General features: G+C 39.8%; 1 protein-coding gene across 1 annotated transcript in view; it reads left to right on the forward strand.

The window, feature by feature from the left end:
• The window catches only part of SCML4 (Scm polycomb group protein like 4), a 92,970-nt gene that overhangs the window by 48,549 nt on the left and 22,054 nt on the right, over window positions 1-22,367 (forward strand). The window contains exons 5-7 of the mRNA XM_058174336.1: window positions 11,466-11,595; window positions 13,233-13,433; window positions 15,376-15,567. Of these exons, the coding sequence (XP_058030319.1) occupies window positions 11,466-11,595; window positions 13,233-13,433; window positions 15,376-15,567 (523 nt within the window). The remainder of the gene's footprint in view (window positions 1-11,465; window positions 11,596-13,232; window positions 13,434-15,375; window positions 15,568-22,367) is intronic.

Here is a 22,367-nt window from a genome sequence, read left to right on the forward strand (position 1 = left end):
GGCAGCCGATCAATCTGCAAACACCCACTCCATCTACCAATCAAGATGCAACCATACAGCCAACCAACCCGCTCACAGCAACACTCCCCACCTCAACCAATCTGCAAACACCCACTCCATCTACCAATCAAGATGCAACCATGCAGCCAACCAACCCATTCACAGCAACATTCCCCACCTCCCCACCAGTATTTATAGAGAGACGGCAGCTCCAACCACGCTTTGCTCACAGAAGCACAAAGCCGAAAGCACCAGCCTGAAGATTATGAGTGAGACCTCGTTGAAATGTCACCAAGATACTCTCAACCTTACACGGGAAAAGACCCGAATATGCCAAGACCTACATACCTATACCCGTGAAAACCTACGAGAATATATATATATATGTAGGTCTTTGGTTATTCGGGTTTTCTCCCGCGTAAAATTGGAAGTGTCTTGGCGACGTTTCGACGAAGTCTCATTCGTCATCTTCAGGCTTCAGCTTCGTGCTTCTGGGAGCAATGTGTGATTGCAGCTGTTTCTTCCTTTTTAACTGCTAGTGGGGGTTTGAACTGATTGGGTGGGAGCTGGCTGTGCTCTGATTGAATGGGGGTTTTTTTGTGCTCTGATTGGCTGGGGGTGTGTCCTGTTTGGGTGGGGGCTTGGTTGTGCTCAGATTAGTCTGAGTAGCAGGGGGATTTGAGCTGGTGAGTTGCATTGCTCAGCAACAAGATCCACCCGGCACTTTGGGACAAATCCAAACAACTTGCCATCTGGAGAGCCGAAACACAGACCACCTTCAAGACAGACACACACACCAACAAACTCCGAAGACTACAAGAACGTCAGAAACAAACCCCTCCCCCATCATAGCCACACATGAAACAAACAGTGCATAACATCTCAGATAGGATCCTCACCACAGCTGAAACCGATGTCCTTTCCAAAGGATTCAACTTTGCAGTCACTCCCAAATACATCCCCACTGAAACCTTTATATGCGGAGTTGAAACCAGCCTGACCAAAATCAACCCTGATGACGCTAACAAAATCAGACTCGAAATCTCCAACATCCTCTGCACCAGCAAGCCACCCAAAAGCAACTTACCTGAAGAGGAACAGACAGCACTACTTAACCTGAAAAAAGACACCAGCATAATAATCCTACCAGCAGACAAGGGCAACATCACGGTGGTTATGAACACATCTGACTACCAAACCAAATTAACCAACCTCCTCCAAGACCCTGCATACAAGCCCCTAAACACAGACCCCACCACCTACCTAGAAAAAACCACTAGATCCAAAATAAAAGCCTCCCCCATCAGCGAAGAAATCCAACAAAGAATCATTCCCAGAGAGAAATCATCCAGATGCCCTAAGCTCTATGGTCTCCCCAAGATACACAAAGAAGGAACCCCACTTAGACCCATAGTCAGCTCCATAGGCTCACCTCTACAAAACCTAGCCAAATTTCTCACCAAACAACTACAGCCCTATGCAGAATCCATCACCTCACACGTAAAAAACTCATTCCAGTTCATAGAGATCATAAAGAAACAAAACTTACAGCCCAGCGACCTACTCGTGAGCTTTGATGTCATATCCCTCTTCACCCAAGTGCCAATCAAAGAAGCCTTGACAGCTATCCAAAACAAATATAACCCCCCCAAGCACATCCTAGATCTAACCAACCACTGCCTATCCAACACATACTTTATAATGGACAAAAATACAAACAAATAGAAGGAGCACCCATGGGATCACCCCTCTCACCTGTCATTGCCAACCTCTACATGGAACACTTTGAAACCCAAGCTCTAGAAAAATCTGATCACAAACCCAAACTCTGGCTCAGATACGTAGACGACGCCTTCATAATCTGGCCACACAGGAAAGAAAAACTTGACAACTTCCTCACACACCTCAATAGCCTACACCCCAAAATACAGTTCACCATGGAAACAGAAGCTAACAACCAACTTCCCTTCCTGGATGTTTTAGTCTACAGGAAATCCAATGGCTCCCTAGGACACACCATCTACCAGAAGAAAACAAACACAAACCGCTATCTGCACGCACTCTCACACCACCACCCAGCACAGATCAACTCCGTAGCCAAGACACTCATCTCCAGAACAAAATGCTTAGCTGATGAACAACACCTAAAAACCGAACTACACACTCTCACTAACGTACTAACATCCAATGGATTCCAAAGAAATAAGATTACCAAGCTAATCCAAAAAGAACTCCCCACTAAAATCCAAGACAGAGAACAAGAAAATGGCACAGCCCTCCTCCCATATATAAAAGGCACTACAGACAGAATCAGCAAGATCCTCCACAAACACAACATCAAGACAGCATTCTGCACAAACCGAAAAATATCCACCATCCTAAGAAACCCCAAAGACAAAATTGAGTTAGAAAATCAAGGAGTATATGAAATCCCATGCACCGCCTGCTCCGCCCCATACATCGGACAAACCAACAGAAGAATAAGTGCACGCATTGAAGAACACAAGAACTCAGTCAAAAAAGAGGAACCAACTTCTTCCCTGATCCAACACCTTAAAGTCACAGGACATGATATTGACTTTAAAAAGACCAGAACTATCGCCAAAACTGAACACTTTAACAACAGAATAATCAGAGAAGCCATTGAGATAGAAAAACACCCACACAGCATGAACAAACGAGATGATACCTCCCGCCTACCAGCCATTTGGAAACCTGCCCTTATTGACAAACGAGTCCCTAACACGAGGAATGACACCAGACCCACACTCACGAGGTCCACACAGGATGTCACCACTGCACATCCACTCAGAAAACAGACCCAAACCCACACTGATCATGAAGCACGATCAAGCACGACCAAGGACCAGAAGCCAGACCGCAGCTGCAACATTAGCCATTTCAAACCCCTCCAATCCATACATGCAGCAGACTGACACCCACTATGAAGATGTAGCACAACCACGAAGCCAAACAACAACAATGTAGCTCACCAGCTCAAATCCCCCTGCAACACAGACTAAACTGAGCACAACCAAGTCCCCACCCAAACCGGACACACCCCCATCCAATCAGAGCACAGCCAAGCTCCCACCCAATCAGTTCAAACCCCCACTAGCAGTTAAAAGGAAGAAACAGCTGCGATCACACATTGCTCCCAGAAGCACGAAGCTGAAGCCTGAAGATGACGAATGAGACTTCGTCGAAACGTCGCCAAGACACTTCCAATTTTACGCGGGAGAAAACCCGAATAACCAAAGACCTACATACAAACACCCGCGAAAACCTCAGAAAACAAATATATATATATATATATATATATATATATATATATATATATATATATATGTATGTATGTATGTATGTATGTATGTATGTATGTATGTATGTATGTATGTATATGTATATGTATATTTATATGTATGTATGTATGTATGTATGTATGTATAAGGGACACGGTGGCTCAGGGGCTAGGACGTTGAGCTTGTCAATCAAAAGGTCGGCAGCTCAGCGGTTCAAATCCGTAGTGCTGCCATGTAACGGGGTGAGCTCCCGTTACTTGTCCCAGCTTCTGCCAACCTAGCAGTTTCGAAAGCACGTAAAAATGCAAGTAGAAAAAATAGGGATCACCTTTGGTGGGAAGATAACAGCATTCCATGCACCTTTGGCGTTGAGTCATGCCGGCCACATGACCACGGCGACGTCTTCGGACAGTGCTGGCTCTTCGGCTTTGAAATGGAGATGAGCACCACCCACTAGAGTCGGCAATGACTAGCACGTATGTGCGAGGGGAACCTTTACCATTACCTTATATATGTATGTTTATATAATCTACCTACCTACCTACCTTGGAAAGAATTGTAGACTATTGAAACTCTTGGAGTTGAATTGGTAACAAAATAAAAGGTTAATATTCCTTAACCATATTAATATTTCTTAACATGTAGCTTTAGCTGTAACCATTAAAATATGCAGGGCATCCAATTTGGAATTACCCACATTTTATTTATTTATTTCTTCCAAGGTCATCCATTCTTGGCAGTTTACAAGAAGATTAAAGACATCAGCAGAAATATACACAAAGGGAACTGTTCCCTAATTATTTCAGGTTGTTCCTACAATCTGACTTCACCTAGGATAACAAGTGTGTCAATTTTATCTACAGATTTAATTACCACTTTGAGGATGTTTTATTTCTAAAACCAGTTCTGGTTTGATAGGTCATTATTTATTTTATTCCTGATTTTATTATCTTCTGCCTTTCGGATAGGACAGGATTGTTTTAGTTGCTAATATTCAGCAGACTAGAGAAATTCTCAGGCTCCTCAGAATACAAAAAACATTTTGCAAAATAACCACATGACAATGTGACCATATGACAAAGCAAACATGTTTACAGCTACAGTTGAATTCTGGACCTGTATTTCTGTGCTGCATTGTAACGCATAACTATACAGGTATCCATGTTATTTACAGTAGATGGTTTTATTTCTTCCTTGTGAATTTATTTGGCAATTCCATTATACGAGGCATAAATGCTTACTCATTTTGACACCAGTTTTGGGCAGAAGATTTTTTTTAGCTGAAAGAATAAACGTTTTCCCACTTTTTACTCAGTAAATAATCATTATGAAAGTTTGCCATTGCCTTCATGGTTTCCTTTAGTTTCCAAACATTGTCTCCCTGGAAGCCAAAAGAAAGCACTCATTTTGGTGGTTCTGCTGCATGTTTGGGTTTTGGGTTTTTTTTGGTTTGCCACCTTGCACTCTCACTTGACTGGAGCAAGTGTGTGATTGTGTGTAACCTTTTGTGCTGTTGTTCTATTTGTAAATTAAATATATCAAGAGTCATATCCCATCCACATTAAAACCGCAAGTTCATCTAATCTCAATTTGGGGAAAGACGTCAGCTCAGCTGACAGGGTTGTATGTTGAGCTTTGCTCTCAAAGTTCTGCTAAAATAGCTTTTCACAAGTACCACTCTGGAGATCCAGATTTATTACACTTTGCCCCTTATCTGCATATTTATGAAGCCGTCTGTTCTCCACTACCATCTCCATGCTGCTTATGCATACCTAATGCTATTTCTGTGGAGAAGCCATGTTTAATAAAGTAGTCTATTTCACTCCAACGTAATGATTTCTAGTGGCAATGATGGAGGAATGGCAATCGAGTTGAAGGGAAGGCTAAATGGGTCCGTAACAACCTAAGAGAGGGATTTCTGTATCCTTGGGGGAAAGTATGTAGCAGTCTATTCATAATTTAAATAAAAAAATAAAAATGTTAATACAGTATCTGTTCCCTCCATTCCTGCTCCCTTTCCCTCTGCCCACTTTCCAGCACCAGCAAACATCCAATAGAAATATGTATAGTCACTTGTTTTCCAGAAAAGAAACAACATACTCTCACATTTGCTGCTACGTTTATTGTCAAGTAAGCTGTGTGATTCCCAACCGAAGTAATAGTTATCCAAAGGGAACTGTTGTAAGACCAGACCAAGCTTTAAACTTATCAGGTGGTACCACTGAGGCTGAAGAATAGTCCTGAGAAATGTGACTGTGCAGCAGTATTTCACTGTTTGTGAAACGTTTGTGCATGTGTATGCTTGTGTGTGTGTGGGCAGTACTTAGCATCATTTTCCAGATGTCTTCATTCAGGACCAAAGCTAAATGAATGATTTATTCATTTCCAAGAATATAAGAGACGTGGTGGCTCGATGGCTTAATGACACAGGAGATAGTTTCTACTTTAGTGGTTCGAATTCTGGCACTGTGTGTTTGAGATGAGCCCCTGAACAAGCTGGTGCTCAGTGCAGGCAGTCAGATTTCTGTTCTCTGAACCTTCCCGGTTGCAGCATCTGTTTGTGAGGCAGCTCTAGGGAGGGAGAGGGCCTTGGATGGTGTGCAGGAAGAGCCACTTATTTTTCTTTCTGATGTGAAACCAGCTTGTGGCACACCATGGGATGCGTGTGAGCATTTCCTACAACTAAGGTAATACTTTGGAAGCCAAACTACTACTCAGTAATTGCACTGTGGTCTCCTGTAGCTATTGTAACAGCACCATATACTAATAATAATAATGATTCCAGGAATATATTATTCTAGCAAGGAAATATTTTTCAGATAGTTGGATTTTTTATTTTTATTTTTATGGATAAACATTTTTATTTCTGTGGGGTACAATATAAACAGTGATGGGCTTAGATTGATCTGGACTTGCGGTATGATGCTTCCTAAATACACATATAGATGGCAATATGGGTTAGTTTGCTAACTTTAAAATATGGCAAGACTTCCTTGTTGTATCTGGGGACTTTCCTGTTCATTTTGCTGATGGACTATGGGAGCCCACCCCAAAGTTTGATTTTAGCAGTTGTGATATGTAAGTCAAAGATTTTCATCCATTCCCTGAGCTATTTCCATGCATGGATTTGCCTCTGTTTTGTGGAAAGGGCAAAAATAAGAAGCAGTAAAAGAAAATATATGGCAGCTGTTATGAAAACATAAACCTAGCCCAGGAAATCAGAAGACTACCCTGCCTTCACTCTCTTTGGTATAAGAGAGAGGAAAGGACAATTCCCATCAATATTATAACCATATTTTGCAATATTATGACCATATCAGCAGAGTTCTAGTATCTATGTTTCCTGATGATGTCCACCTTGAAGGACTAATAGGAACTCAAAAAGAGGATTAAACTCATTGCTAAACACCGAGGAAGGCTAAATTGAAAAGAGCCAAAATGAGACCGCAACTACGGTACCTAATTGGATAGAAATAGTTAGGCTGTCCAAATTCAAAGATGCAGTCACTGAGGGACCTGGCAATTTAGTCTGTTCAGATTAGGTTTTGTCTTGATGCTGAATCCCAGTTCATGATCTGTATTAAAGAGGGGCCCAATTTGAGACCTCACTGGAAAGCCAGTACTATTGAGTTTAACCCTAATCCAGGAGACGCAACAAGCTTTGCATTTTGTGTTTATAGAGTTGGTGCATGCATATGCTCTAGCAGATCTTGAGTTCAGACCTACCATATCCAGGAGCCTGCACATTTGTTTGTTTGTAATACAGGAGCAGACATGCCCAGGGGGAGGCCCAAAGATTAGCTGAGCATTCCAGGAAGTAAGATGCTGCTTTAATATGGGGTTGCCCAGAAGTATTAGCATTCGAACTTAGATTTATATACCACTTCATAATGCTTTTACAGCCCTCTCTAAGCAGTTTATAGAGTCAGCATATTTCCCCCAACAATCTGGGTTCTTATTTTATCGACTTCAGAAAGATGGATGGCTGAGTCAACCTTGAGCCAGTCAGAATCGAACTGCTAGCAGTGAGCAGTGAGTTAGCCTGCAGTACTGCATTCTAACCACTGTGTCATCACAGTTTGTTGAACTGTTGACTGGCCACTTTCTTGATCACCAGGCTGTATAGCTTTAAGTACAATGCTATATAGCCCAGTTGGACAGTGCCAGATCAGGGAAATCTACTTTGCCTTGATAGACCATTCACTAGGTATGGTCCATTCACTAAGTGGCAAATTTTAGATTTTGGGAGAAATTAGACCTGCCATAAAATACTATTTTAAGTGGGCCGTTATTTTCCTAGAGAAAGCATTTTTATGTTTCTTTATGTGTATGTACTCACGTGAGAACGAGCAAGTGCAAGAGAGAGTATGCTGACTCAAGGGACAAATAAAAATAGGGTTAAAGTTGCATAAGTTTAAAAAAACACACTATATGAGGTTAGGCAGAAGCATGTAAAGACAGATTGTTTGTATCTGGTGATTTTCATTTCGGCAGACAAAAGACATCATTTCATTTATTGATTTACTGTGTTCTATAAACTCTACATTAGATCTAAATTAGGATTTCTAACATGCAATTTTCTTCTCCATTGCTTTTGATTGTCTCTGTGAAAGTCTGTTTAAATCAGAGAAGGTTCCTATCCCCCCCCCCCCTCCTTTACTGCTCTGGATTGGCTTTGTGGGTTTATAGCATTATTATGAAAATATTTTAAAATATATTTTTGGAAAAAAAAATATAAAGCTTAAGAAAAATCAAGGGCCATTACAAAGGTTCTGGGTTGGACTTTCTTTCAGGTTCTTTATCCTCCATTTCTTTCATGGAGCAATATAAAGTTACAATTTCTGGAGAGTTACTTGACTCTGAGTGGATCTTACATAACCACTTGTCTAGCCTACTATTCATTGTAATTTGTCATAAAAATAGCTTCTGTAGAGATTCTCAGGCATCCAGGTCATGGTTTTCCAAAGGTGTTTATTTCAAGAGGTAACTGAACTTTTTCTTTGAAGACATTTCACTTCTTATTCAAGGAGCTTCTTGGATGAGAAGCAGAACATCTTCAAAGAAAAATCAGAAAGTCCAGTTGCCTTTTGAAAAAGCACCTTTGCAACAGCTTCAGTAGAGATGTAGAAAGGTATTCTTTTTATCTGTATATATTCTGAAAAAAAATATTGTAGGCACAAAGCCAGCAGGGTGACCTTGGGTCAGTCACACACTCTCAACCCTAGAAAAGAGAGAATGGCAAACCATTTCCAAAAGACTTGGCCAAAAAATCTTCAGGGGCTAGTTCAAAACAATGGAGCCAAGAGTCAACACTGACACAAAGGTGCATACATTCATACACACTGGAGACCTGGATGGGAGGAAAGGAACCTCGTTGTATCTTTCTTTTTTTCTTTTTGCATGGAATGTGAGTGAATACATTTTTATTCTTTCAGGAGATTCGGCAGTTCAGGGAGTAAGATGTGGTATTCTTTGGTGGTTCTCAGCATTTCTAGCTGGGTAGAACTGATACTGATAAAAAAAATCTGCTGCAAATTTTGGATTTTGTGAGGGATTAGGGGGTGGAAATAGAGTGAAAAGGATGCTTTGGTGGAAGTTACCTTTAGTTACAATATTGCTGTATATCTGTAAAAGTTAACTTGGAGCCAATTTCTTTAGTAAAGTCTAGACCAGAGGTGGGGAACTACTAGTGCCCCTTTATGATTTGTGGATGTCAACTCCCAGAATTCCTGAGCCAGCCATGCTGCCTCAAGAATTTTGGGAGTTGAAGTCCATAGGTCATAAAAGGGTCATAGTTCTCCACCCCTGGATCTAGATGATTACAGCCTACAGAATCTGAATGGTAGGGCCAAACTGGACTCAGCTGCAGTTGAACTAGACCTGTAGTTGGACATGGCATTTGTACTCATCTGGAACTCATTCATTCTCTCGCAACAAGGGGTAATGGCAACAGAAGTTAAGAACAAGGAAAGAAAAACCTGTAGCAGGTCATTCCAATTTGCAGACAGAGACAGTCTTTGCCAAACTTAGTGGGTTCAAACTTATTTTCTCCATCCCAGATATATGAAAACCTGTTTTACATTATCCTGCTTTAACTTATGATACGATCTTGGCTTTGGATGCACATCTATAAATTACATATTTGCTTCCCAATTCTGTCTCAGTAAATTGCTAAATGTGCCCATTGTTTACAAAGACATATGTCTTGTGCCATTTATAGAAAAAAACAGATGGATTTAATCATATCAGTTTTATCACTATTACTTATTGACACTTGTGGCAGTATGGTGGAAATATATTTACAGAACTTTCATCTAGGATGTGGGGATTATGACAAGCATATAGTTTTTAACTAGACAGAGTATCTCTGTTTTGAGTAATTCCTGGAGGTCCTTACACACTGTGCCAGATTGAAATTTATAAAAGGGGGAAATGTGTCTTTGAACATGTAGATTATACATAACTGACTTTTAATAGGTCCCTTAGTAGCAGCTAAATTGTATCCCAGTATATATGAAAATAATTATATTGATAAGAGTAATTGCAAGTTAATGATACTTTCCAACTAAAATACACATTGGGAATGAGACTATAGAAAACTTGATGGCTCCTCACTGTCCCTTTTCTAAATTCTGGAAGAAATAAATTCTGGGACAAATTACATCTTAATTGTGCACATTGTGCATAATGTGCATGGCAATTTAAAATGCAATTTGTTTTTGTCGTCTTCTTCATCTTCCTCATATTTCTCTAATTATTAATTAGAGAAATTAATCAACTCTCAGCAGACTTGAACACTGGGGCTTATCTAACAAAATGAAATTCAATGTAGAGAAGGCCTGTCAAACTGTTGGCCCACAGGCCGGATGCATCACGCACAGGCCATGCCCAGCCTGGCTCCGCAAAGACAAAAAACATCGCAATATGTCATGATACGTCATGTGTCGCAATCAAGTTGACACCTGTGATGTAGAGAAAAGCCAGGTTTTACACTTAAGCAAGAAAAACCAAATGTACAAGTACAGATTAGGTGAAACTTGGCAGTAACTGTGAAAGAGATCTTGGAATCCTAGTAGACAATCATTTCAGTGGTGGGTTTTTTACTACCGGTTCTGTGGGTGTGGCTTGGTGGGTGTGGCTTGGTGGGCGTGGCAGGGGAAGAACACTGTAAAATCTCCATTCCCACCCCACTCCGGGGTAAGGATACTGCAAAATCTCCATTCCTTCCCCAATCCAGGGGAAGGTTAATGCAAAATCCCCATTTCCTCCTGATCAACTGGGACTTGGGAGGCAGAGAATAGATGGGGGTGGGGCCAGTCATAATTTTTACTACCGGTTCTCCGAACTACTCAAAATCTCCACTACCGATTCTCTAGAACTGATCAGAACCTGCTGAAATCTACCTCTGAATCATTTACATATGAGCCAGCAGTGTGCTACAACAATCATAAGAGCCAATGTAATCCTAAAATGCATTAACAGATGGGTAGAATTAAGATCACGTGAAGTGTTAGTACTGCTTTATAAGGACTTGGTAAGACCACACTTGGAATACTGTATTCAGTTTTGGTCACCACAATATGAAAAAACAAGTTGAGACTCCAGAAAAAGTGCAGAAAAGAGCAACAAAGATGATTAGGGGGATGGAGTTAAAACATATGAAGAATGATTGCAAGAATTGGGTATGCCTAGTCTAGTAAAAAGAAGGACTAAAGGTGCCTTTAAAGCAGTCTTCCAATATTTGTCGGGCTGCCACAAAGAAGAGGAGGTCAAATTATTTTCCAAAGCACCTGAAGCAATGGATGGAAATTAACCAAGGAAAGAAGTAACCTAGAACTAAAGAGAAATCTCCTGACAGTGAGAGCAATAAACCAGTGGAACAGCTTGCCTTCAAAAGTTGTGGGTGCTCCATCACCCTTTTAAAAGGCTTTTAAAAAGAGACTGGACAGGCGTTTGTCTGAAATGGTATAAAGTCTCCTGTTTGAGCAGGGAGTTGAACTATAGGGTCTCTGAAACATCCCTTCCAACTCTGATGTTCTATGTTCTATATCAGGGAAAGAATGCCAAGCAAGATTTCTGGGAGTTGAAAGAGCTCAAAGCTGTGGTATAACAGAATAGACTTGATATGTCTTTTTCATGACCAACGTCTGTTGTGTCTTCCAGCTGAAATCTCGTGTTCTAATGACTCCTTTAGCAATCTCCCCACCAAGAAGCACCCCAGAACCTGACATTAGTTCAATCCCCCAGGATGCGGCTACAATTCCTAACTCGGCAGCACCGCAAGCCCTCACAGGTATGTGGAATCAAATCCACCAAAATGAAAGCCTTGTTTTACATCCAATGTTTTTAAGAAAGCTTTCTTCCCTGTCCTTCTGAGACCCCCAAGACAGCTTATCAATTAATTTGCCAGCTGTCTTTCCAAACTGATGTTTTCCTCTATTTTTGTTTTCAGTATTATTTGCTCCTTTGGTTGTACACAATAGAAAAAGAGTTCGCAGAAGCAACTTGTATACTGGCTGAATTAAGAGCCCCTGTGCCACAGGCTGAAAGTAAAATATGGGTGCTTTTGCTTGAATAGATTCATCATCAGAACTTAGAAAAGCCATCTGTGCCCCTCATTTGTGCTTACAATGGGTTCTCCTGCTTTGTTTACATCTTCCGCTTTGTTATGTAGGCTTTTAGTGGCTTACAGAGCTATGTGATGCTATTATTGCCATTATCCCCCTATTTATCCAGAATAAAATGCTTTGAGACTTTTTATTGTTCAGTCTGAGTAGCTGTTTAACACTTCAAGTACTACATTTTTATTATGGTTGTAATAATTGTCTATTATCCACAGCATTGCACATCTATCTTCTTTGCTATGTAATAATTTCTTTGTCACCTCTCTAATTTCTGTCACAGGATGATGATCTATGTTCTGAATGATGACAACTCTAATACTTTTGTGGCCAGCAATAATAATGTGTCTTGTTTTAATATGACTGAGACCAGGTCATAAGACATAGTCATAAATAGACCTGCATACAGTAGATATCCTTCTTAAAAGAAAAAAAAGTTCTGGTATATCAAATGTTAGCATTTTTGTTCTAGAAAAGACCAATATTGATATTACAAACTACTGTATTATTCTGTGCAACTACATAATAGATTGGATTAAGATAATTTTGTATTTTATAGTAATAAATTGCATTGAAAGTTTAAAACCAAGTAGTATGGAATATAAGATATGATGGAAGACTCAGTAAAAGTCTTTATGCTGATCTCTGGAATAATTAGAGAAACATGGATGAAGAAAGAGTCACAATTATTTTTCTTCCTCAGAAACTGTAACTTTTTAAAAAAAATCATTTTATCAAATTGTAACCATTTTTATTTCTTGCTTTCTTTCACATTTTATACTCATGATTTTCTTCATTATATAGAACCAGGGTTTTCAGCTCATTCTATATGCCTAAATTTCTGGATTTAATTGGAAATCCTTCAGAAGTATAGACTGTTCTCTGCAAACAAATCAACAAATATATTCCTATATGTCTACTGAGATTCTCAGTCATCCAGGTCATGGTTGTCCCAAAGGTGCTTTTTCAAAAGGCAACTGGACTTTCTGGTTTTTCTTTGAAGCCGTTTCGCTTCTCATCCAAGAAGCTTCAGCTCAGAGCTGGAGAAGCTTCTTGGATGAGAAGTGAAATATCTTCAAAGAAAAACCAGAAAGTCCAGTTGCCTTTTGAAAAAACACCTTTAGGACAACCATATTTCTGTAGTTATCCAGTGAAGCATTTCCTAACCTGATGCCAGATATGCAGGGTCTGCAAAGGCCTGAATCTCTTAGTTTACAAACCCAATCAGGGACACAGAAAGGAAATGATGTTTTATGAAGTCTTTAGAGATCCTTTTGAACAATGACAAGGAATTTTTCCCTCCCTGCAGTCTGCCTTTATGTCAACAAGCAAGCAAATGTGGGGCCATACCTTGAGCGAAAGAGAGTACAGCAACTCCCAGATCATTTTGGACCTGAACGACCTTCCATGGTGCTACAGCAGGCAGTTCAGGCATGCATTGATTGTGCCCACCAGCAAAAGACTGTCTTCTCACTTGTCAAGCAGGGCTACGGCGCTGAAATGGTGTCAGGTAAAACTGGAGACAGTGTATTGCAGTAAATGTATTTCTGCTTTCAGGAATGCTAACCAGGATCATGGGCCTTGGATAGTTTTATCTCCAGCGTTCATTGATAAAAATGATTAAGAGTAGAATTGGTAGAGCTTTGTTTGCCTGTAATGATATTCCCCTCCATCCATTCCATATTTGAGAAAGTCCGGGTTGGTTGTAAGTTGCCTAGAGTCACCTCTAGGAGAGATGGGTGGCATATAAATTTAATAAATGAATAAGTAGAACAAAGACCAAAAAGCTGTTCACCAATGGATATTCATCTCCACTTTGAGCTGTCATGCAGTAAACATATAAACAGTCAGTATTTTTTGCAGTTTGCATCCACTTGATTTCATTGTTCAACTTGTTTCTGTGCCCCATGCCTGTTTGTCTGTGACAATGAATAATTAGGTAATTCCACATTTATAATGTGCCATTGTTTAAGGTAAAATGTTGGATTTGACTCCTTGTGGCTATATGAAAAAGTACTTTTCTTGTTTGTTCTCTTTCCTGATCTATCTTACAATCCTTGGATTTCTTGATAGTATCCTAGTAGTACTACACTAATCAGCTCTTACTCTGCTCAACTTACTGACATAAACTAAGGTCAAGAAGGTACAGTCAGGTGCTGTGACAAAGGCAGCCATTTTATCTGCCCTCAACCACAGAAACTCATTGGGTGACTTTGGACCAATCATTTTCTCTCAACCCAACCTACTCCAAGAGTTGTTGTGAAGAAAAATGGGAGTAGGGTATGCTGCGTCTAGTGTTTGGAGCTTCTGACTTTAAATGAAATGGGATATAAATCAAATACATACATATAACATACATTACTCTGATGAAAAGATCGTCAGTGAGCACTCTAACTGCTATCCCTCAGATCATATTCTCTTAAAAGTAAATGTTATGTACTTATTATACAATACTGGGATACTAGGATACTGGCTTCTGGTTTTTTTTGAAGTGTTTTAATCCATATTTCATGGTTATAAAAATTAATCATATTTATAAAAGTTTTGAAATACATGTCTATGGAGATTCTCAATCATTCAGGTCATGGTTGTCCCAAAGTGCTTTTTCAAGAGGCAACTGGACTTTCTGGTTTTTCCTTTGAAGACATTTCGGTTCTCACCCAAGAAGTTTCTTTACCTCATTACTGTATTTTGAAATACAGCAATGAATCACAATATTTATATCATCCTTTTCAAAATACAGATGGAAATATGCTTTAAGACAATTATCTTCTCCATTAAATCTGTTTTACTCCACTACAAGCCTTGTCATGTTGTGCAATTCTAAGCTTTATCCCTTAGTACAACATTTATTTATATTCTGTTTCCATTTTCGTTTCCCCTCTGGGCATTTTGGTCCTATTTGCACCTGTGCTGAAAGAACAAAAAGCTAAATATACACATACAAAAAATACTTCAGCTGAATCCTGAAAATATGCCAGGTTGTTATATCTAGTAAAATTATTATTATTTTCTTAATGGCTAAGGCTGAATTCCTATAAATGTGAATGCAGTGGCAGTTCAAAGCTTCTCATTAGATTCAGTTCAATGTAACAAAGATGAAATATAACTTCTGTTTTTAAGACCTTGGACATCTTTTTTTATTTCCATCAAAATTGACAGAATTGAGGAATCGCTAGTATAAACTCCAACCCCAAAAATTATCCTACCACAATTCTAAAGTGGTAGCATTTCAATAACATAAATGAACATGGAAAATGTATAGTTTAGCAACTGTTGATAGTGTAAAAATGGCCGTGCTGACAGGAGGTCATATTAGGCTGATGTAGGTCGTAATTTCACTATGCCAATGGTGGGGAAGAGCCATACTCAGCCAAGGGGACATTAGCTTGCTTTTCATGTAAGACTGTAACTACTGTAACTATCTACATTTTTGTCCCTCTCTCCATCAGTTTCTGCCTCTTTTGAAGGAAAACAGCACCTCTTGAGTCTCCCAGTTGTGAACAGTATTGGTTACGTTTTGCGATTCCTCAAAAAGCTTTGCCGTAACTTATTATGCGACAATCTTTTCAGCAACCAGCCTTTTCCACAATATAATACTTCTGAAAACCCAGAAGAGTATGAAAATGGACAGATGGAATCAGGTAGGTTTAAGAGCTATAAAAATATGAATCTTCCAAGAGAGACCCAGTTGGTGCAGTGGTTAAGGTATTGGGCTAGAAACAGGGGGACTGTGAGTTCTAGTCCTGTCCTAGACACAAAGCCAATTGGGTGACCTTGGGCCAACCATTTTCTCTCAGCCCTAGAAAGAGGCAATGGCAGATCATTTCTGAAATAGCTTGCCAAGAAAACTGTAGGGACTTATCCAGGCAGGGTTCAAGAATCAGGCATGATTGAATGGAAGAAAAAAAAAAGATCCCACTAAGTTAGTTCCAATTGACTATTTGGCTGTTACACCATACCAAAATATATAATGCTGTTTTTTGCTCTTCACCAACTAAAATTCTTTTCATACATATTTAAGTTGCATCTCAAATCAGATGTGATATAGGAGAACTCTGACTCAGTCTTAACTTCTAAAATATATATAGGGATTAGACTTTTTTGCGGGAGAACATTTTGATTGCAGCAGCATAGGGAAGAGTTTTGGCTGTTCTGCTGCATGGTAGTTTCCAGCTCTAAGTTTCTAAAAAAGCTTTAGCTCAAAGCTAGGGGAAAGAATAGATACTGTCATATAATTAAAATCTTCTTTCAGTTCATAAAGTTTTCTTGGCAATAATAAGGTAGTACTTTGCCATTAGTCTGCATATAGTTCATTTTTCAAGCTGGCCTCAGTCCTGAGATCTCCTACCAAAGGAATTTTGAATTTGACCCTGCTTAGTTTTTGAGATGGGCCAATGTTAGCTAGGTGCTGCCACCTAATTTTGATTCTCTAGCCAGTATTTTCTGTCAATTATAGAATTAATGTCAGTTTCAGGAAAGGAAAATGAATTTAACTGAGGACTCCTTTACCTGTCACAGCCAGTGCACTCTTCAAGTGAAGAAACCAGACGTGGCTGGGTGGCTGGGTGGGGGTTCATAGAAATTTTTACCCAGCTATCCATTTTTCATTGCAAATTGTGATGAAATATCTAACAGGCCTTGGAAACAGAGAGGAGAGAGTCCTGGTAAAGCAGAAAACACAGGGAATTAAGATAAAGATTCCTTAAAGATAAGGCAGAAATGTGAGAAGGAGCTATAAAGTAATTCTGTCTTAAGTACGCTAGGTATAAGTTGACCTGGAGAACTAGTTGAGAGACTTTCAAGATCGAGGTCAAGTTTTTCCTGAACAGCCTCAGGAAACAAAAATCCATTTGGGTTTCTGGGGTCAGCTTTATTGATAACAGAGTATTGTAGCAGAATCTTGCCCCTGTCTGGCTTGGAATGGCATGAAGACATGTGGGAGAAAGCTGAGGATGAACTGAAGAGCAGTCAGCGTGACAGTGAGAAGAAGTAGCACTAGTGAGGAAGGGCTGTGGGGAACAACAGAGAGTTATAAAGATTATGAAAAAGAAACAGAAGGGAATGTTTGTGATGTGTGTGTGTAGAAGAAAAGGAGTGTGTTAAATTCTTTTTAAAATGATGTAGGTAATTGGAGTACATGAATTTTGCTGGAGGATGAAATAAGACTATTTTTGAAGTGATTCAAAATAACAAAACGTTTGGAAACAAATTGGGTCATAGGTTCTGCTCTCTTCCATATTTTGTGTGTGTGTGTGTGTGTGTGTGTGTGTGAGAGAGAGAGAGAGAGAGAAAGATTTTTTTTGAAATCAATATATATATAAAAACGAAAACCACTCATGCATTAATCACGAAATCTCCAGAACCGTAAAGCCTACAAACTTGAAATTTGACCTGTATGTTCCTCTTGGCTTCTAGGTGCTCATTAAGAAAGGATTTTTTTGAAATGACCATCAGATAATTAATATTTCCTATATTATTATAACACACTCTGATGCTAATTAGACGTTCTACTCCCCCTCCCAACTTGAAAATAATTCTGGAGAGAATGGGATAGCATAGGATAGACTTCTGTGGGGCAAGCCTGAGGGAGAGAAGGGGATAGGATAGGGGAGGATTCAAACTGTAAGTGTCAATTTATCAAGCCCGATCACATAGTTTTGTAGCAAAGCACGGGGATCCAGCTAGTTCAATATAACTGTTGGCCTTTCTGTGAAATGTGTTTTTGTTAAAGTAAAAAGAAATCTAATTTCAACAGCATTTGTATTATGCATGTTAGGCTTCCTTCTGCCATGTATTTAGACTTCTAGGCAAATATAATTTGAGAGGTAGGGGTTATTTTTTCCTTCTATGTCATTTTCAGGTTTGCCAAATATGGAATCTTTCTTAGAACGTGCTGGCAAAGGAGGTTATGAAATTTAATGTCATTGTTTCCTTTTATCCAAACTGTAAAATGCATTAAATGCTTTGAGGAATTCATTAAAAACATATTTTAATGGCTCAACATAATACTCATATGTGTCTTTTACCTGATTTCGAAATGTTCTTCTGAAGGCAGAAAAACACAACAAACAGAATTTGAGTTCAGTTCCTTGTATGCTACAAATGTGCCGTTTTAGTCTTCCTTTCACTTAGTCCTGTAGCATTCAATCTTTTTTCCCCAATACAATAATTGCTGCACATAGCTTTGGAGTAAAGTCAAAATAAATGGTTTTTATGGTTATCAGTATTTCTGGCTTTGGTTCGTCATTTAATTACCTGCACAATTCATTTATTGCCTCATAGATTTCTCTGCCTGGAACATTATCCTTTAAACAATACATAAAATATTAAGGTCAGGCTTAAAGGGGGAACGGGAGATCTGTGCAATCTAGTCAACCACAACAATATTTAATAGAAAGCTATTTGCCTGTCTTAAGCAGTTTGTGAAGGGAAGGCTGCTAGGTTGTCTCCAGCATTTGAAATGAGATGCAGTGAGATGATATGAGAGGCAGGTTTTTTATTCTTTGTGAAAGCTGAGCTCCAGTCAAAAGTGGGTGTGCGTCCTGATGCCTCTGCCTCCCCTGGACAGGTCTTGAATGACAGCAATACAGTCAAGGGACAGGCTATTACAAGGGCAACTTCAAGAGAGTCAAAAAAAAAAAGTCAAGATGGTGTCTGTGACTACATGACTGAACACCCTTCTCTTTTTTATACAGAAGTTCAGTGGGATTCAGCTGGTTTGCGAATCGGTTGTTAAATTACCCACCCCCCAGCTATGAAAGTGGATCCTGGGCGCTGTGCTGCAATGGAGAAACGGGCAATGGAGCAGCCAGCACGAGGGAAGGAGAAGGCCACTTTCCCTCTTCCTTCTCCCTGCTCTTCCTCCTCCCCTTGTTGCCCGTTTCTCCATTGCAACACAGCACCCAGAATCCACTTCAATAGCTCTGTGTGTGTGTGTGTGTGTGTGTGTGTGTGTGTAATTTAACAACCGGTTCACCCAAGGTCAGGTTAGCCATTGTGTGAGGCTCATCCCACATGTGTGGCAGAGCTGGAGGATGAGGATGGGCTATGCGTCCCAAAACAGCCAACCTGACCCTGCGCGAACCGATTGTTAAATTATTTGAATCGCATCACTGTATGGAACACACATGCAGCACACTTATCAAAAGGGCAGGGTTTCAATTCAGCAGGCATAAGGCCGGCTTCACTCTTTGTGTGTGTGTGTGTCCCCCGAAATTCCTCTCTTGTGACCACAGCCTAAAGTGTCATTTTGTAAACATGTTCCTTATACAAACCAGACTTGTTAATGTACTCTGCTCCTTTCAGTTGATGGCAGATGTGCTTGGCTCCTCCGATGTTACAGGAGAAGCTTCTTTGGTAGATTTCAGACCAGATTGATCAGTTTTGTTAATATATGTTTTTTTTTAATCTTGTAATGCATAAATACAGTATATCATTTTCAATTTTGTAAGCAAAAGTATGTGATCCCAATAGTTTATATAAATTGGTGAATCTTAGGGAGACTTCACGGCTTGGCTCCACATGGCATAGTTGCAGGAAAGAATCATCTAATTCTAAGCTCAAGGTTCACAATGTTTTTTGAACCAGGAGCCGCTTGACTACTGATCATGCATTCCGAAAAGTAGCTGTGATAGGAAGAATGATGTGAGGATGCAGTGGTTAGAATGCAATATTGCAGGCTAACTCTGCTGACTGCCAGCAGTTCGATTCTGACCGGCTCAAGGTGGACTCAGCCTTCCAAGGTTGGTAAAATGAGAACCCAGATTGTTGGGGGCAATAAGCTGACTCTGTTAAGCACTTAGAGAGGACTGTAAAGCACTTTGAAGCTGTGTATAAGTCTAAGTGCTATTGGTACTGCTAAATACAAGAAAACATTGTTATCATCTTATGAAATAGATAAGCAGCAAAGCTTTGAAAGCTGCAGGTGGTTCAGGAAGCACAGGTTGAGTCAGGAGTGGCAGCTGAATAATCTAGAATAATTCAAAAGCAGCTAATGTCCCAGGCAGATGCTGGCTAAAATAGAGCCCAGAACAGATATCAAGGTTCCCTTCCTCCCTGTGTTATTTATTAACCCTCTGGAATCTGGCAGGCACCTCTATAGTTTGCCTGTTTAGCCATTGTTAAAATGAAGAGGGAACCCAACATGTGGCTCTGAACACAGGTAATGTTTAGATACAATACATTCAAAGCTATACCTTTCAACGCTATTTAAATGTTACCATGTATATAAATAGTGAACCCCACATTCATTACATTAGATAACATGATACATAATGTCTGTCTGTCTGTCTTCCATCTGAAAGAAATAGCAAATAGATTGACTAATCCCACTCTGGCCCATTTCCTAACAATAAGGAAAGCAGCAATAAGGAAAACAGAAGATATCCAAGGGAAGAAGACTATAGGGCCCTGATGGCAAACTTATGGCATGCGTGCCAGAGGTGGTACGCAGCACCCTCTCTGATGGCACACGAGCCGCTGCTCCAGTTCAGCTCTGCTGCGCATGCGCACGCACCTCCCGCCAGCCAGCTGGTCTTCGGGTCTCTGCCGTATATTTAGGGGTGCAGATATGGGGGGACATGTGTGTGGGCCCACACGTGCATGTGTGAGGGAAAGGGCATGTGTGTGTGGGGCATATGTGCATGAATTTTGGGGGTTCGGGCGTGCATTTGTGTGCACGTACACGATCTTTGGACACTTGGTCCGGAAAAGGTTAGCCATCACTGCTATAGGGCATTGAAAAATGGGGGGTTAGGGTTAGGGTTAACCCTAACCTGTGACCCCAATTACCTGTTCCCCTACCTTCCTTCTTAATCTCCAGATTAATACTGTTTGCATTGAAATTAATGGTCTCTCTGTATCAGTTCATGAGATAGCATAAGCCTTTATTCTGATTTCCCCAAAGGCATCTGGTGAGAACAGAAGGTTGCACCACCAAGCGACCCTTTGCTTATATCCAGCACAATATTTTTACATTGGCTATATTCCTTAGTAACTAGGGTGTTGTTGTTGTTTTTAACCATGGAAAATACAGTAATGGAAAAGGAAAAAAGATAAAGGAGAAAACAATGTTATAACCCCAAATGAATGCCAAGCCTGCTAGTTCCTGTAGTTTGCTTCCAAGAAAAATTTAGAACAGCCTTTCAGCCTCCAGATATCTAAGACTACAACATCCATCTCCTAAACACTAGTCCTGATCTTGAGAGCAAAGGGAGATTCATTTGAATCACCACATCTGAAGGGAGAAGGCTATTATGCTATCATGAACATGGGAATATGGTCAGTTGCCAAATTGATGAACCTTTCACCCTAGCCTCAACATGTGACTTTCAAATTTGCATATAATATTATGAAGACTCTTTGTTATCGGAGAGAAATCATCTACCAAGAAAAGAGAGCTCCATTTGCTCCTGTAGCAAATTCTAAATCCCCAGGCAGTCTTTGTTTCTTTATTGTTTTAATGTGCAGAAAATGTGATAACATTCTGGACATAATGCACAGTCTAGTTCATTCGTGTTTCTGAAATTAAACTGTCAAGAGCTATCTTCCCTGGTAGCATTTTAATGACTAATATTTTTGTCATAATGGCTTGCTAATGCCAATGAATAAAAGAAAAGACTATAGTGGTGCAGAGAACACCGATGGAAAATAAAATGTGAAATATTATAACCCCTGCTTTTTATTTCTTATCAGAGTATCAGTATTTTGCAGCAGCAGGTAGCTGGGAATTAGTGTTCAAGTGTAAGGTGAAAGATAAGAAGCCTCTCCAATATTTCCATGGGTCCCACTTTTTGATTCTGCTTCCCATAATTATAGTATCATGCCTAAAGCATTCTAAAATAGTAACTTACACCAAGATGTTTCAAGCTGTGTTTCATAGAACTCCATAAAAACTTGATGAGACTAAAGGCAAAGGAAACCTCAATCCACACAGACAGTTTTCGATCGTTAGAGCTTTGCTTCTTGAGCCTGGATCCCGGGATTTTTAAAAATTTTTTAATAAACAGGCTTTACAGCCTGAAAAAGTTTGAAAACTCTAAATTAGACAACTGCTGCCAAGGATCACCTCAGCTTCCTCTCCTGTAACTTGCTAACAAAGCCCCATTTCAAATAAGGCATAGGGCTTGTACCAATAAAAAGCGTTTTCTCTGAGGAAGATTAAAGTTCTGACAAAATCCATTTTGCTTATTCTTGTGACTTAAAATCTAGCGCAAGGTTTTACCAATGAAGGGCCCTTTCATGCCGTCCTGTTGTAAGTGCAAGCAAAGAGGAGACTTAATAGTCAGTAATCACCGATCTGCTCTGTGATTTATTTTGTGCCATGGAGCCAGGATGGGACCTCTGCTCCATCACCCTAGAAAGCTCTTGAACTTACATATTTATTTAAGCCTAACAATACCTTTTCTGTACATATTCAGATAATCATTCTAAAGCAATTTAA

The sequence above is a fragment of the Ahaetulla prasina genome, chromosome 1, assembly GCF_028640845.1.
Source record: "Ahaetulla prasina isolate Xishuangbanna chromosome 1, ASM2864084v1, whole genome shotgun sequence".
Classification (NCBI taxonomy): domain Eukaryota; kingdom Metazoa; phylum Chordata; class Lepidosauria; order Squamata; family Colubridae; genus Ahaetulla; species Ahaetulla prasina.